This window comes from Podarcis melisellensis (assembly GCF_964234715.1).
Source record: "Podarcis melisellensis genome assembly, chromosome: 1".
Classification (NCBI taxonomy): domain Eukaryota; kingdom Metazoa; phylum Chordata; class Lepidosauria; order Squamata; family Lacertidae; genus Podarcis; species Podarcis melisellensis.
In genome coordinates, this window is record NC_138528.1 from 89,506,541 (window position 1) to 89,523,196 (window position 16,656).

The following is a 16,656-nucleotide window of genomic DNA, read 5'->3' on the forward strand; positions in this document are numbered from 1 at the left end:
CGTTATTCATTTAGTAAGGGCAACAGTAATAGAGAACAGAAGTTAGATGACCGATAAAACCAGGGAAGTACCTTGTGACCTACATACAAATATCATTGTATGTACTGCATTTATTGGGAGTTGGAGTAAAAGGAAATAAATTGTTTATGTGTATTTCATTGTTATGTGATCTCTATTGAGCTCTTTCCATCTCTGACTTAGTGCTAGTAGCTATTTGGTAATCCACTGGAGGACATCTTTTTTATTATTTCTTTCCATTTATAGCTCTTTCTAAAAGCACAAGTTTAGAGTGGCTTACATTTTTTTCAAAAAGTAAAACAGTAAGATAAAATATACTAGATGTATAAATATACAGCTAAAATGACCCTTAACATATGTCAGTACACTAGAACGTAGTCTAAATAACAGCCTTTTGCGATATTGTACAGGTTGATTTGATGGCTGCAAAGTATATATATATGAGAAAGAGAAAAGATGGCAGCCATCCTTCCAGTGATAGGAGAAAAAACATTCATAGTTACGGCCACTGCCTACATGGGATGTTGCTGTGGTTCTCATGGTATAATCAAATATAATTCTAGCTGCCCATGTTTTTTGATCTGTGATCAAAAATATAATGCTCAAAACAGCTTACAACCATTAATAAATCACAAAACCACAATCATAATTTCACAATAACCGCAATAACAAAGCAGCAACATATAGCAAATGTAACAGCATACAAAAAAACCCCACCATACCCATACTATAAATGCAGCAACATTACATATCCTGGCAGTAGCAGAAATAGAAGGGGAGTCTGAATAGTTTGATTTTCATCTCAGGCAATCAAGATTCTGTGCGGGGAAGCACAGAAAAGTATCCCCCACTTCAAACATTAGGTTGACCACAGTGATAGTATTAGAAGGGGCAGGGGTAACTGGGCATCCCTAGCCAACACACTTGCCCTCTGTACACAAGTAATGTGCCAAGAGGGGTTCATGTCAGGCCACAAACCAAAGCAGACATGTTAATTTGTGTGACATCAGAGCTCATGTAGACCCGTGTGGAATTAAGTTCTGTGTCCTTCAATTATACTTCTTTAACAGGTACAGTGTCTGTTTTCTAAGTATGTGTACAGATTGCTGATTTGTATTTTTGTGTGTGCCAAAAACTGAAGCTTATTTGCCTTCTGCACATATTTCTGCGGAACAAAGTTTGTTTTGAGAGAGGGAAAGCTCACAATTTGATTTAGTATGACTTAGTTGGGTTTTTTAAAAACGAAATTGTTTTAGAATGAGATGTTGCTTGACAATTAGAAATATACAAACAGAATGTGAAACTAAAACACAATATTTAGTCTGTGTTTTAGATGTGCAAAGATGCTGTGTTGGAATTTGGTGGGGTTATACCAAGAGAACCGACAGAAATGGTGAAGTCACTGGAGCCCATGGTTCAGTCAATAAGTGTGCAGTCAGTCACAAACAGAAGAACGTGGTCTTCTCCAGAAGATCCCCATGCAGTTCCATGCTGCAAAACATCTGAAAGGAGGAAGAGATGAGTCAATGCAATTAGACTATGTGGCTTGAAAGATCCTACAGGCTGCAGTCTAGTGCTGGACCACCCAAGTGGTTGTGGTTAAAAGCAGGCCTGATTTGGCAGAGGTCTGGATCTGAATGCTCTGCCAGAATTTAATTGAACAAAACATGCTCTTGGGGGAAAAAATTAAAAACAGAGTTGGGTGCCCATCAGGCTAATCGTCTCCATATCTGCACTATGTTTTGGCTCTTCCAAATGATTTCAAGTGGGTGTCTGGAGGCCTCTAATTTGATGCCAAGCCAGAGGTGCATCATTGTACATTCCATGCAACAGATACTGATTAGGCACAAGATAGTGCCTTGAACTAGGTAGTAGATTGCTATTTTAAGAATTGATATGAAAATGGGCTAATAACACAAAACATGGCACATTTAGACTGCACTCCTAAGCATGCTTACTTGGGAATACATTTCATTGAAGTCAGCAGAACTTCTGATAATTGGTCTGAGATTGCTCTGCCGGACTATTTCTTCTGATATGGTCTCCTGTACATAGCTGACAACCTTCCCTTTTTTTGCTGGAAATTCCCTTATTCCAGCGCCGTTTCCCACTGCTTCCCGGATTGTTACATATCCCGTAGACTGTCCCCGGGACAGGTGAGGCTGTTGATCCCTTATTTTTGAGGCTGCTGATCCCTTATTTTCAAATCTGAAAGTTGACAGCTATGCTCCTGTAACAGCTTCTGCATCCATTTAAACAATCTTCCTCAATATGGTTTCTTCAAGTTCTTTAGATGCTTGTTCTGTACAAGCCAAATGAGGGCTAGGGAGCGGCTGACCAAGTACCTCACTTAAAAAACCTCTAATAAGATCCCACAGTGTGACCACATGTGCCAAATGATTGCTGGTAGAGCAAGGGATGCAAACTTGTGGTTAATAAACAAATAACATAAAAAGGGCCACTTTTGAAGTTAGTTTTTTACTTCACGGCTAAACTTTTAAATCTGTCTCTTTGCTTCTTCATCATTGTGCTTGCATCTCCTCTTAGCTTCATGGAACTTTACCATGTGTTAAATTTCAGATTTAACAACTTTAAGGATCCTTTTGTCACTGTTTGCTTTGAGGCATAAAATAACTCATCATGAATATTTCTCATGACAATCATAAGAGAATTGCATTTCAAAAGAAGGCCATAAGAGTAACCATGCCCATCAGACGAGCATATTCTCTCTCTGTCTGTCTGTCTGTCTCTGACAGTAGCAAGAACCGGGTACATTAAATTAGAAGGTGTTTCAAAAGACCTAGCTGGCTTATCCTGCCAATTTGGGCCTGCAGTATATAGTCTGCAATGAATCCCCTCCACAAATGATGAGGAGTGCAGAGGAACTCCATGCACAGTGGGCAGGAAATCAGCAGAACAAGGAATGAATGAGAAGAGACGGATGTGAGGGGTGCTGATTGGCCAGCCTGGCTGCCTAAGTTACTCCACTTCCTCTTCCCCCAGCTCATACATGGCATTTGATGGGCGTGCTCCTCCCCTGAGCAATCCAGTGGCCCAGACCCTACAGGCAGCCATTTCACCCTAGGACCAAGTTGCCAAATGCAGCCAAGGAAGCAGCACATGCACCCAACAAGCATCATAACTAAGGAAGGCGAAGGTTATTATGGAGTAGGGCAAAAAAGCTAATCATCTCATTCCTCCTTACTTGCCTTCATTCTACCCTCCAGGCACAGGAGAGATGGATCATAATATGGTTTTATTATCGTTTTCTTTCACTGGACACAATCCAGCCTTGGTGAAGCATTTTAAGTTCCATTGGTTTAAACTGTAGGCGGGAAGCCTGTGGGGCTCCAGATGTTGCTGGATTGCAGCTCCTATCATTCCTGACCATTGGCCATGCAGCCTGGGCTTGATGGGAACTGCTGTCCAGGAACATCTGGAGGGCTACAGGTTTCCCACTCATTGTTTAAATTAAGTGCAGAGCATGTTCTCAGTGGGAGAAGCAGCCCTGAGAGTTGAGGGGGGAAATCCGCTGATGAAAAATGGTTATGCACATGCTAGGAGGGTGCATCAGTTCTCTGTGTGGGCTGAACAATGAAGTGAATTGGGGTTATTCAGGGGTCTCTCACCTCCTCCCTGTGTAAAAATAAATTGTCAATAGCCACTCCCCTCCAGCTCAGATCAGGGCTGCCATGAAGCCTCGTGTCACTCTGTTTCTGTGCTTTTCTGTGACAGTTCCTATACACTGCTATGTTTCTGTAGGTCTTTGGGCTTTGTAAAAAGTGAGGCTGTCCCAAATGTTGCTTGAAGAACACTGAAAAGCTGTGGGTTGTTGTTGTTGTTTGAAGCCCAGCAGCAGAGGATTTTTCTACAAGTTAAAAGCTTCACTTTTCAAAAAAAAATCCTATGTTGCTCTGCTGTAACAAAACAAAATTCAGAACTCTTCAAAACTCTTCAGCCAGTGTTCCAAACAGCCTCATATTGTAGGTTCTCTTGGAGGACACAAACAACCTTTCACTGGAAAGGAAGGCTGGCATGAAGCTGCAAAGTCTCCCCTCCCCTTCCTTAAAAAAAAATATGCATCACTCAGGTACTCATAATTCTTCTAAGGTAAGAATGAGACAAGGCCTTGTTTCCTACTACCAAGAAAAGAGATAAGGGAGGGAAGAGAAACCATTTAACTTCCCCTGATCTATTTGAAATTAATTTGGGAGGCTTTATCCACTCTGAAGGGCCTTATGTGCCTGTAAATTTCATGCACTTTGACCAAAAAGGGAAAGGTTTATAGCCATTTCTCAGTCCCTCGTGATAACAGGAATCAGGAACACAGAGCTTCCTTTTATACAGAGCAACTCAGAACCCAAAACACAGATCAAAGTTGAAAGAGAATAGAAATAATCAGAAACAGAACACAAATTTTAAAAATGCAGTTACAAGACAAATCTTGGGACTCATGCACTCTCTCACACATGAATGCATTAACCACCCCTCAGTTTTATAGGTTAAAAAGAGGGGGCCCCCTAAAATAAAATACTGCATTTTGATTTAAAGGCTCTGTATTCCACCCTTGTATGTTCCTCAAGGCCTTTGTGCAATCTGATTATTCATTAAGGATCCTTTGAACTTTATCCTTTGACTTCTCATACAAGTATTCATGGAAAATCTGAGCTAAGTTCAACTTCCTAGCTATAAGTTTGCAAATAATCTGATCATGCTAAATGTTTGCTTGTTTTCTCTCGAGACAGGGAAAAAAATGTAAGGGCATCCAAGTTCAGCATTCTTTTAGAACTACTCCCAAGGTGATTGCAGAAAATTGTACTGTGGAAGAAGAAAATGGTACAACGAATGCACCCTACGATTCTAATTTTGGCTGGTTTCTCCCAACCCAAAGCCAAATCTCTCATTCAGTGTGGACTTTAATACTATGCCAGGGGTGACAAACCTGGTGCTTTCCAGATGTTGCTAGACTCCAGCTCACATCAACTCTAGCTAGCGTGGGCAATGGTAAGAGATTATGGGAGCTGAAGTCAAACAACATCTGGAGGGCCACAGGTTCCCCACACCTGTCCTTGGTCATACAGTGTTGTGATCCTCATGTGCACCAAGCCATAAAGGTTGCTCCCATCTCCATGGTTCGCTATGGGCTTGTGTACTATGGGCTATGTACAAGGTTTTCCTGCATTTAAGAGTTTCAGGTTCCCCAATTTAATTTCCCCCGTCCATGATCACTCTTGCTAGATATAAGCTACACACAAAAAGTAATCTTCCTGGGGTTCATCGAGTGCTAAACACTCTTTGATTGGATTAGAGTTTCAAGTTAGTGCTGAACTAAAATGTAAGAGTTCATTTCATGAGCATTGTCCCTGTCTGTGAAAGGTGCCACCTTTTTTTGGTGCCTACAACAGCATTTCCTCCGACTGCAAAAGTGTAAAATAAACAAAAGAACCAAAGGCTGCAAAATATTTGCTGTCTTTTCAGTGCAATACCAGTAACCAGTGGTCCAGACCTAACTTTATGCAGCCCTCAGACCAACTGCATAAATCAGTCTCAACCTCTGGCAAGAGGGATCTGTCCCTCACCAGCAGCCTACTGGATGGGAAGAAAGAGAGAGAAAGAATGAGGTGGCAGAAAGAAAAATAAAATGGAGTGGCTCCAACCACTCACATGTGGCCTCCAGCAGATTTCCTCCAAGGGAATGCGGCCCTCAATAGAAAAAAAAGGTTGCCCACCTTAGCTATACCCACTTACCTGGATTGAAGTCAATTGTATCCAGTGAAATTTTACACAGAGTATACCCTCTGAACTTAATGGGCCTAAGTTAGTCATGCCTATTCATTTAAATGGGTCTCCTCAGATTATTACTAAGATTGAATACAACCTATTGTATTCAACCAGGGTTACTCCTGGGTTGACATCTATAGGATTGCCCAGTTAAATTCAGAACTCTGGTGTATTCCATAAAGAGACCCCTGTTCTTTATAATTTAATAGCCAGCAACCCACTAGTATTTAACGCTCAAATCCTTATAAACATTGATTGGGTTAATGGCGTCATTCCAACAACCTCATTTAGGGAGCTCCAGCTGGCCTCCTAGCCCTGTTTCCTGGTATGTAAATGTGGGTTTAGGGCTGATCCTCACCAATCTGCCTAAAGGCAGACAGGCACCTTGTTAGGCTTTTGTTCATTGGGGGGGGGGGGAGTTTCCCATGGCAGTGGTATTCCACTTTATGGTTCTTGGAATCCAGCACAGCCTTATTATTTTCATTTTTTAAAGAAAAAAAGCCAAGCTGGAGAGAATGATTGAATAAGAATGGTATGCATAGGGGTTAAAAGTAATTATAAACAGGTTTGCAAAACTCCAGTTACTTAGTTGCCATGGATGCCTTTACAATTCGGCCCGGCAACCAGACTGCGCTAGTTGGAAAGGAACAGCGCCAGCTCCACAGATAGAAGTGGCCAAGTGGCCGTAAGGTGGCCCTGCCAGTAAATGGCTGTCAAGGTTTTGGGTTAATAGTAGAACTTGGTGCTGTGGCAGAGTGGCAGCCAGTACAGATCTCTGAGCAGAGGTGTCGTATGCTGACAGGGTCTCACTCTAACACGCCGCAGGGGGAAACTGGGACGTGTGTGGCTTGCGTCTTTCGCTAAGAGAATCATAGACTTACAGAACCGCAAAGTTGGAAGGTCTCCTGAGGGTCTGCCCCCTGCAAGGCCAGAATCTCCAAGTTGCAGGTTTCCTGGAGACTGAGAGTGCACACTCTCTCCTTAAAGCCAGCTGCCAGTGAGGAAAGCAGCCAATCAGGAGGCAGAGAGGAGGCATGGAGCTTGCCTTCTTCTCCTCTAACATTGGACAGAGGTAGTGGCTCTTTAGGCACCTCTGCCACTGCCACTCAGGGACTGTGGGCACCCACTGGGCCGCTCACCTCCCAGACAGGACAGGGTACACATCCCAGCCAAGCACCACTGCCACACACTCCTCTCTGCTCGCCCAGCATGCACCCCACCACCATGCTGAGGTGGTTGGCACACTGCGCTCTCAAGGGTGCAAGGGGACCCAGGTGCCCAGCAGTGTGCTGTGGAGTTTGGCGGTATCTGCCAACATCCAAAATTCAGGGTGTCCCGATTAAATTGAGACAGTTGGCAAGTATGTGGTTGCAACCTCTGAATCCAGTGCAAGGGAAGTCTCACACAAAGTGCCCATGTTCCGAAATATACCAGCAAGAGGATTGAAGAGGACTCTTTCTATACTCCGGTTTCCATCTCTCTCTCTCTCTCTGAGCTGGCTGCTCAGAAATCTGGCTGGCTCTTACATTCTGTAAAACTGTAATACATATAAAGTCCTTTATTTATATAAGTATTCTTTATATAGAATTTAAATAGGATGGTTTTCAGTAACTGGCAAATGGCTAAGCTGTTAGGATTGCAGCCAAATGTCTTTTTTTAAAATGAGTCATATTTTACTTTAAATTAACAAAAATGAATGTATTTTCTTTGCACTCTAGACTAAGCATGCCTTTAAAAAAAACTTGCTGAATGCTTTATGTATAGAACAAATAATATCTATTTGGCTAGCACTGGGACTTACGTCATACTACATGCTGACAGCCTACTGTAAACATTATACTGTGTATAAGTAAGCCTTCTGTCCACTGCTAAATGGTAAAAATCATATGCCATACATTGCAGAAATCTCAGATCATAAAAAGAGCCCTAGATCTGGCCAGTTTTCCACTACTCTTTCAAGCATACACAGTCTTAAGCTCACAGATTCAGGAATGAACACAAAAGACTCGTTCTCCTCCAAGATGGCAAAAGATCTCTTACATCTATCCATGAAATGGTTAATGAAACCATTTTCAGCAATATTCCCTCTCTCTTACAGTTCCTCTCCCTCACTGAATCTTCTCAGAAGGATTGGAAGATCCCCCAGAGCAGATAGAGAGGCAAGGGGTTGCAGGGGAGAGGAGGAATCACTGAAAATTGCACACCAATTGGACATCACCCTGTGGTTTATTGTCATGGTTAAACAGGGACACTGAGAGAAAATAAATCTTTTGACGTACAGTCATACCTCATGTTACATCCGCTTCAGGTTGTGTTTTTTCAGGTTACGCATGCGCATAAGCGCCGTATCGCAACCCGTGTGTGCACAGAGGCGGGTTGCGAACGTGCATCCCACATGGATCACATTTGCAACCCAAGCGTCCACTGTATTGGCTCATACACTTCCCTTCTCTGGTGCACCCAAGCATTTCATATTGTGACCAAAGCAGGCCATCTAGCCTTATATAAGCAACACATCTATCTATCATCTATCTATTTATCTATCATCTATATCATCTATCATCTATCTATCATCTGTCTATTTATCTATCTATCATCTATCATCTATCTATCTATCTATCTATCTATCTATCTATCTATCATCTATATCATCTATCATCTATCATCTATCATCTATCATCTATCTATCTATCTATCTATCATCTATCTATCTGTCTGTCTGTCTGTCTTATATCTGTCTATATCTGTCTATATCTATAATCAACTAACTAACTACCCACCTATAGAACTCACAATTCACCTGTGTGGATGGTACCAGATTGTAGTGTCTTAATAAAGTCCATCTGTATGAGTCGGTTTCTCTTTCTAGAAACAATTCTATAACTTAATTTCCCTACCAAAACACCAGTGTTTACTCAGTACGAAATCTGTTCTTTGTCAGCTTAAAACAGCGATTTCTTTATTACTGCTCCGCAAAGGGAATGGCATTCTAGGCCTGGCACTGAAGCAAGTCTGGTTCAGCCTACAACAATGTTGTAATGGAAGCAGGGTGATCTTGGGGTCAAGCAGAATGGGATTTGTGTACAGATATGTGTCTGCATAAGAAACAGAGGCATGTGCTGAGAGAATGAGAGATGAGGCCTGGCGGAAGCCTCTGCTTAGACAATGGAACGCTGTTACCTTTATAATGGAAAGCTGTGATTGGCTGGTAGGTAGGTTGCTTTCCTCCTATTGATTGCTACAATCCAGCCACAGATAAGTATTTTTTTTTAAAAAAAGTTCTGTTGATTTCAATGAGAGAGTGAAGCACATAATTATAAGTATGCCTCTCTGGGGGTGCATTAATTTCTGCATGGTAGTTTTAGGCAGCCTTGGCACCCAGTCACTGCTGCCTAGTCTTTTCTTCTAATGATTTGCAACTACAATGGTCACTTACGTATTTGACAGGCCCAGAGCTGTTGCTCCTAGGTTGAAGTCATGTTTCATGATACATGATGTATGCTTAGTCTAACTGCCCCCTTTCCTCCTGCACCTTTCTCAAAACATTCTTTTATAAATTCATTTGCCAAAAGCCTATAAGTCCAAATGATATTTTACTGCCATTAGCCCATCTAGCTCAGTATTGTCTGCATTCACTGGCAGAAGTCTCTCCCAGCCCTACCTAGAGATGATGGGGATTGAACTTGGAATATACTGCATGCAAACGAGCTGTTCTACTACTGAGCTTTGGCCCTTCCAAAGTGCGGAGGTCCTGAATTCACAAGCACCCCTTGGTGGGGACCACATGCTCTCTGTACGTTGGGGGGTGGGGTGGACAGAGTCCATCACTACCATTTTCAGAGGTGGGAACACATACAGTAATCTAAACAAGATTACTAGAGCATGGATACAGATACAACTTGAGTTCTTTTGTATAAGTAAAAGGTGGTCATTCATTCCTCTGGAGAAGAAATAAAGTGCTTCATTTGGGGACACTGTCATAATATTGTGTCACCTGTCTTCCTGTCCTCTTTTGGGGTGGCCCAGTCCCAGAAGCGCCAACTTCTCCACAATCTCACTGGGTTAAGAGTACAGCCTTAATCATTCTCGTGTGACAGAATGTTGGGAGCTGGCTTTAAAATGTACTTACAACTTCTATGGATTAAAAAAGAAAAACATTCTGCTAAGAGGAACTTGTGAGCCGTCAGCTCAACTCTCATTGTTGCAGAAAGGTTTGTTCCCAAAAAAGTTAGGGCTTGCTGGACTTAAAATAGAAAGAACATGTAAGTACGATAATTAGATAAAAAAAAGGATATTAGGACCTGAAGCAGAATGTTTACTTCCTTTGATGTAGCATGGAAACATATGCCTGTAAAAGTGGGTTGTGAGGCATGTTAAACAGCAACAAAAATCACCATTATTAAGTTTGAATCAAAGTTCTGTCTTTACCGCATTAATTTAATTTGGTTTCAGAGGTCCCCATCTCAATTCTAATTTCTGCCTTTGATGTTTGCCTAGGAGGGGCAGGGGCTACGTATTTGAGGTTCACCTTCTTTATTTCAATGATTTAGCCATACACTATTGGCTATAGCAGTTAGGCCTGTCACTGCCTGTTGAATTTCATGTGTTAAGTTTGATGAGGGAAAAAGCAGTATCCTATACATGTCGACCCAGAAGTAAGTCCCATTGTGCTCCATGGGGCTTCCTCACTGGTATAGGATTGCAGCAAAATTTGCTATCTTGAAAGAGTTTACAAGTATAGGTACACATAAGACCACACAAATTGTCACCCATGGTCCACAAGGCCTCAGTGAATCTGCTTTTGTTGCTTACCTTTGACAGCAAAAATAAAGGGGCTTTCAAGCACCTATCTGGTCATAATACATGCCTGGTGGGCTGCAATCAGCATGTTGGAACACAAGTTTCCCCAAGCCAAAATAAGACCATGCACTCATCACCCTAACTTCGTGTGATGTGAAAAAAATGGCTCTTAGGTATGGTCTGCCCAAACAGCAGAATGCAATGGGAATGAGATGGTAGCGATCTGAGCTAGGAGAATGGATCTTCCCATTTTGGATTGCAGGTGGTGTGCAATATTTTAAAATATTACTTCATGTAAAAACAATAATTCCCTGCAAACAAAAAAGTAGCACAGCAGTGAATGAGTGGGGCTACCTTTCCCTATTGTGTAATTCTTTCTTTCGGGGGTTTTGATGGAGGACCATTCAGAACTGGTGGTCCCCCACTTCTCATCTAAAAAAAGGTACAGCCTACTATAACCATCTCAGGATTGTTATCACCATAATACTTAGGTGCACAAGTATAGACCAAGCTGGAATTCAAACTGCAAACGGCAGAAGGACAAAATCAAGATTCACATTAAAAGTCTCGTGCCTGTTAAAAACTTAATCCTGCCAAACTAAAAAGCTTTACAATGATTTTTGTGTTGAGCTCTGGTGCAGTGAAGGGCGTTCTATATTTTGGGAGCAGACACCAGGACACTTTTCTACATTTTCTCAAAGAGTTTCCTTTGTAAAAGGCACAAGGCAAGCTGAGGAGGATCACTACGTCCACATCTATATGTGCAGTGGGGTTTTCTTCCAGTAACTGTGCTTCCATATATTGCTCTTGGTGTTGCTGCATTTAATTTTCTGACCCAGGAGGCAGTTTTGACCTGCTCTACTTCAGCATATTTGACATTGATTAAAACATGGGTTGTATCCAGCAAAGACATTCTGTTTGCTCAAGCAGAACTTCCTCTGCTCCCTGTATGCATCCCCCAAATCTGTTCTGGAAGTTCCAGAACAGCGTGGGGTGGGCAGGGACAGGAGAGGGAGGGAAGTGATGTCACACAAGTGAAAGTTTTTGCGCAGGCAAGGATGGACACAACCCCATACATTTACTCTGGTTTTCATTGTGCCCATCAAAGAATCCACAGCTGTTGAGAAAATTAAGCTTGGCCTTAGCCCACAAGGATGCAGGGAATTGATTGCACTCCTGGAAACAACTGACATTCCTGAGGTCCTGCTGATTATATGTGTCAGGTGTCAGGTCCTAATATATCTTACTGGCAGTAGTACACTGTTCCTACACCCCACCACATCCCAACTGCTGAGATCGCTCTCTTCCCTGTGTCTGTGGAGGAATGTACATCAAACCTTAAGACAGCAGGGTGGCTTTCAACATTGACAGGTAGCTCAGAATATGGCACCAGCAAGGGGAACTATTGACAGCTGGTGAAATAATCTGAGATCTCTTCATGGCTGCAAATTATGCTCCAAGAAAGATTGTTCCTTTCTCCTTGTGATCCTTCTCCCGCTCTTCAGTTCCCAGGTACCTCATCTCTCCCCATCATAGATGCTCCAAAGAGAGACTAAAATAAGCACTGGTGATTGAGGGGGGGTGGGGGGAATTGGTAAAATTTGCCAAAAAATAACTGGTGCTGATCCTCACTTCCTAGTGAAAATGTGAAATCTGGTTATTAGGTTGTGTCTAGTGGTGGCCTTGCACTTCCACTCAAGCACTCCAATCCCCATGTACCCCTGAAAAGCTGTTTCTGAAGGTAGGAACTTGGGAAATGTATGAGATATGGCGCAGAGGGCTGTAGTAAGTAGATGGGGGAAAGGGGTTGGTGGAAATTAGGACTCTGGTTTGTACAAGCAGAAGCATTTATTCTAGCACAAAATTGCCTTTGGACGGAACTCAGTGCATTTTATTGTAACAGGCAGTTTTCTGGAAAAGACTGTTATTGGGATCCAAGCCAATATTTGCAAGTTTGAATCACTGGTCATCAGAGACAGGCATCCAGCACCACAGCCGTAGCCATATAAAATTAAAACAAGGTTCTGATTCCTTAAGTGATCGTTCAATTTGTTTGCCATAAAACAATTTCTTTCTGTCATTACAAATACATACTTCACGCTTAATAAGAGTTTTATATCAGTAAGATTGTCATGGCTCCCCCTGCCAAGAATCATGGGAATTGTAGTTTGTGAGGTACAAAGTATTATCTGTTAGAAATCTTCATAGAACTACAGTTCTCAGCGTTATGCCTGGACCATGAATGACCAGTTAGGTATATCCTTCATTAGATTTAGTTGTACCATATGAGCTTAGCCAGACTTCCTTTTTGGGAAAAGAAAAGACTTAAGAAGTAAACACCCAAAGAGTAGGTGCTCTTAAATTTTCTCCAGTTGTTCTATAGTTTGTTCTTCACTGGCATCCTTCCCTTAAGAAGACCCCAGGTGTTGTAGGTGGGAGATGAAGTGGCAGCCGGTAAATGATCCATAAATACTTAGGCTTGGGAGCAACTTGGTTCAACAGTGGAAATGGTTTAGGCAGTAATTACATATTAAACTTACTGATGCTATTAAAATGGGTCTGCTTATGACAGCAGAGACAGAGATTAACTCCATGGTACACCTCTCCTTTTCACATGAAACTATAAGCAATAATTATATGAAAGTGGTTTTCAGTTGTATTAGTTTGTGCTGTTCACACACCTCCTGCTCATTTTGTTGGAATGCCTTAGCGGGAAGGGCTTTAACCCAGTGGTAGAACATCTGTCTTACAAGCAGAAGGTTCCAGGTTCAATCTGGTTTTTCCAGGTAAGTTTGGGAAAGACCCCTGTCTGAAACCTGAAGAGCTGATTTCAGTCAGTTTAGACAATACAGTGGTACCTCTGGTTACGAACTTAATTCGTTCCAGAGGTCCATTCTTAACCTGAGGTGCCACTTCAGCTAATGGGGCCTCCTGCTGCTGCCCCGCCGCCACCGCACAATTTCTGTTCTCGTCCTGAGGTAAAGTTCTTAACCCGAGGTACTACTTCCCAGTTAGCGGAGTTTGTAACCTGAAGTGTTTGTAACCTGAGGTGTTTGTAACCCGAGGTACCACTGTACTGAGCTAGACAGTCTGATTTGATATAAGGCAGCTTCCTATGTTCAGTAACCGCCAGGGTAGATTGTTTTATTACATCCTTGGTGGTGCTCTCTCTTCTGAGGACAGAGTATCCACAGTCCTTTTTGTAAATAAATTAGCTGGTGGGGTCATCTTGTTTTTTCAGATGTTGTTGCATTCTCCATCTATGCTGCATGGTGCTTGCATGGTTGAGCAGGTGCTTCCAATTTCAGTGTAAACAATGACCTTCCAAAGTGACAACAAAATATTTAGGTGATGACACCCCCTCCCCTTATACACACCCATTACTTTCCCTAATGTAGCACACATTCCAGCTAAAACCTTGATGCTGTCATCATGCATCCCCATTTTTAGCCAATGCAAAAAAAGTTTCAGGACTCCACTTCCCCATATAAGCTTTGGGCAAAAATGAAAAGCAAGCCCCGGGTATTGTTAATAGGCTTTAGATGCTGGCCTCCTAGTTTGATCGGAATGGACTCAAAAGAGTCATAAACCAAGTAATACATAGTTCCAAGCCGGCATCAAAGGCATTCACAATCCTGTTGGGAGAAACTGAGTATTGATGAAAGGGGAAGCTTATTGTGTATGTAAGAGAATTTCTTTCGAGGCTTATGCATGAAGGCAGGCTCCGTGGGTCAGGGTAGTCTGGGACTGCTTTTAATTTACATCCCTCCCCCTCCTACTCCCACCTCCCCAATGTAGTCACACACACTTGAATTTAGCTTCCTCAGCATTAAAATGTCAGATGTTTTCTTAATGACATCACTCCTTTTATTTTTAATCCTGTTTCATTTTTTCCAGATGGGGCTAGAGATTATTTGTAACGATCTCAAGCCAAATCTGAAACACAGGCTTTGATTCGCTTTTCTCTTCCCCTGCCAGCCCTTTCTACCAATATGAATTGAATTGGTACATTTTGCACAGTTGCCTCATTATCTCCAACCTTTCCTGAGACAGGAAGCTTGCACCCTCATAGAGCTTTGCACACACAGATCACTGGGGTGGGTGATGTCCTCACAGCCAAAATCCCAGAGATGCTAGCAAGCTGTGTGCCACACCATGGCATAAGCAGGCCCCAAGTAGGGAAGCCTTGTTCTATTCCCCATGTAACAAAAATTACATTGTCTTGCAGGTAGAGGTTGGGAATCATTATATAATGATAATGTCTGTCCCCCGCCTCAAAAAATGTTATTTTAGAATTAGGGCTCCATTTGTCCTATTGGACCTAGCAGGACCCTGTAGAAACATACAAGTAGCCTGCTGGATCCAGCATCCTACTTGTCACTGTGGCTAACCAGAGACCTAATCAAAGGCAGTGTGGTGTAGTGGTTAGAGTGTTGGACTAGGATCCAATAGATCAGGGTTCAAATCCCCACTGGGTGACCTTGGGCCTGTCACTTACTCTCAGCTTAACTTTCCTCAGCGTGTTTTTGTAAAGATAAATGGTGGGGGGGGGGAGTGGTATGCCACCTTGAGCAACTTGCAGGAAAAGTGGGATATAAATGTAATAAAAAAGATACCTTCTGGGAACCCACAACAATGCTTGAAAGCAATAACTGTTTTCTCTAGTGGGCACTCGGACATCACCAGGTGTATTGTCATCCCCAAGTTGTCTGAAGGAGAAATAGTTTAAACAGGAGGTTGCTCAAGCATGCAGCACAGCGGCCATGTTGTTCCTGCCCAGGAATGGCTATAGTCAGTGTTTTTTTCCTATTTTAAAAAAACATTTAGGGGGTACTCTCATTTTCCTACTCATATTGAAATACTGCCCTTCAATGAGGCCAAACATAGATTCACAAATTGTTTAGGGGTATGCATACCCCTGCATACCCCAGGGGGGGGGAAAGCACTCGCTGTAGCTAATATGCAGAACTATGTGCATGTAACCACTTAACTAACTAATCAGCTGAAGGCATTTAAATAACATGTATTCAATTTACAGCCCTTGGTCTGTACTGTGTAGAAATAAGACACCTCGATTTTTCTCTGCCTCAGCAAATGATCCTGTGGCCATGAAAAAAGGCGGCGTTGGCTAGATTTGAGAATGGTTAAACTGGCTTAAATGTTCTGTCTTAACTAATATTTGTTTTGGTGTTTCACAGTATGCTAATATACCCAAAATATGCTGAAAGAAACTCCCCACTGACGGGACTTCTTTCTAACTCCTTTGCAGACCTCCTACTCTGAGTGGTAGCCCTGTCATCTCCGACATCTCTCTCATCCGCCTTTCTCCACACCCTGCGGGGCCTGCAGATTCGCCTTTCAACCACCCTCACGCGTACATGAACCCCCATATGGAGCACTACCTCCGCTCCATGCACGGCAGCCCGACCCTCTCTATGATCTCAGCAGCTCGAGGCCTCAGCCCAGCTGACGGTAAGTGGGAACACAGGCTTGGCTGAGCTGCCAGCTGAAACCTTTTCCTGTGTATCGATGCACCTCAAGGGTAGTCTCCAGGGTGGGAGCTGCCAATAGGCAAGGGCAGAACTCTCCATTTGAAGCATTTGAAAAGGACGTGTCTTATGTTATTAGAGGAGAGGAGATGTAAAACACCCATGCTGTGTGCTAGGTTGGAGGAGAATAGAAATAGGATCAGATTGAAAGGAAAGGTTGATTTTTAAAAAGAAAAAGAAAATGATGCTTGGGAACGCTGCTGGCCTTAATATTCCTGGGCGCTCTTGGTCCTCATTATCTATTCATGTCAATGGTAAATAGGAAAAGACACTATTAGTTAGTCATACCAAAAACCAAGTTCAGTAGGTAGCAGCCACCTGCCCAAATACCTACATGCAAATGCTCAGATGACAGCTGTATGGCCCCTAGTCTGTAATAATTGTCCACTTGTATTATACATTTGATGAAGCCCAGCATCCAGGCTGTGCAGAATCAGAACTAGAATCCAGCCTGGCAGACTTAGCCAATCTGGTAACGCCTGGCTATTCTGTTGCTGCTGATTTGGTT

The 16,656-nt window shown here is 42.6% G+C and overlaps 1 protein-coding gene across 1 annotated transcript in view; it reads left to right on the forward strand.

The window, feature by feature from the left end:
- The window catches only part of GLI2 (GLI family zinc finger 2), a 185,156-nt gene that overhangs the window by 134,474 nt on the left and 34,026 nt on the right, over positions 1-16,656 (forward strand). The window contains exon 4 of the mRNA XM_081885514.1: positions 15,869-16,071. Within this exon, the coding sequence (XP_081741640.1) occupies positions 15,869-16,071 (203 nt within the window). The remainder of the gene's footprint in view (positions 1-15,868; positions 16,072-16,656) is intronic.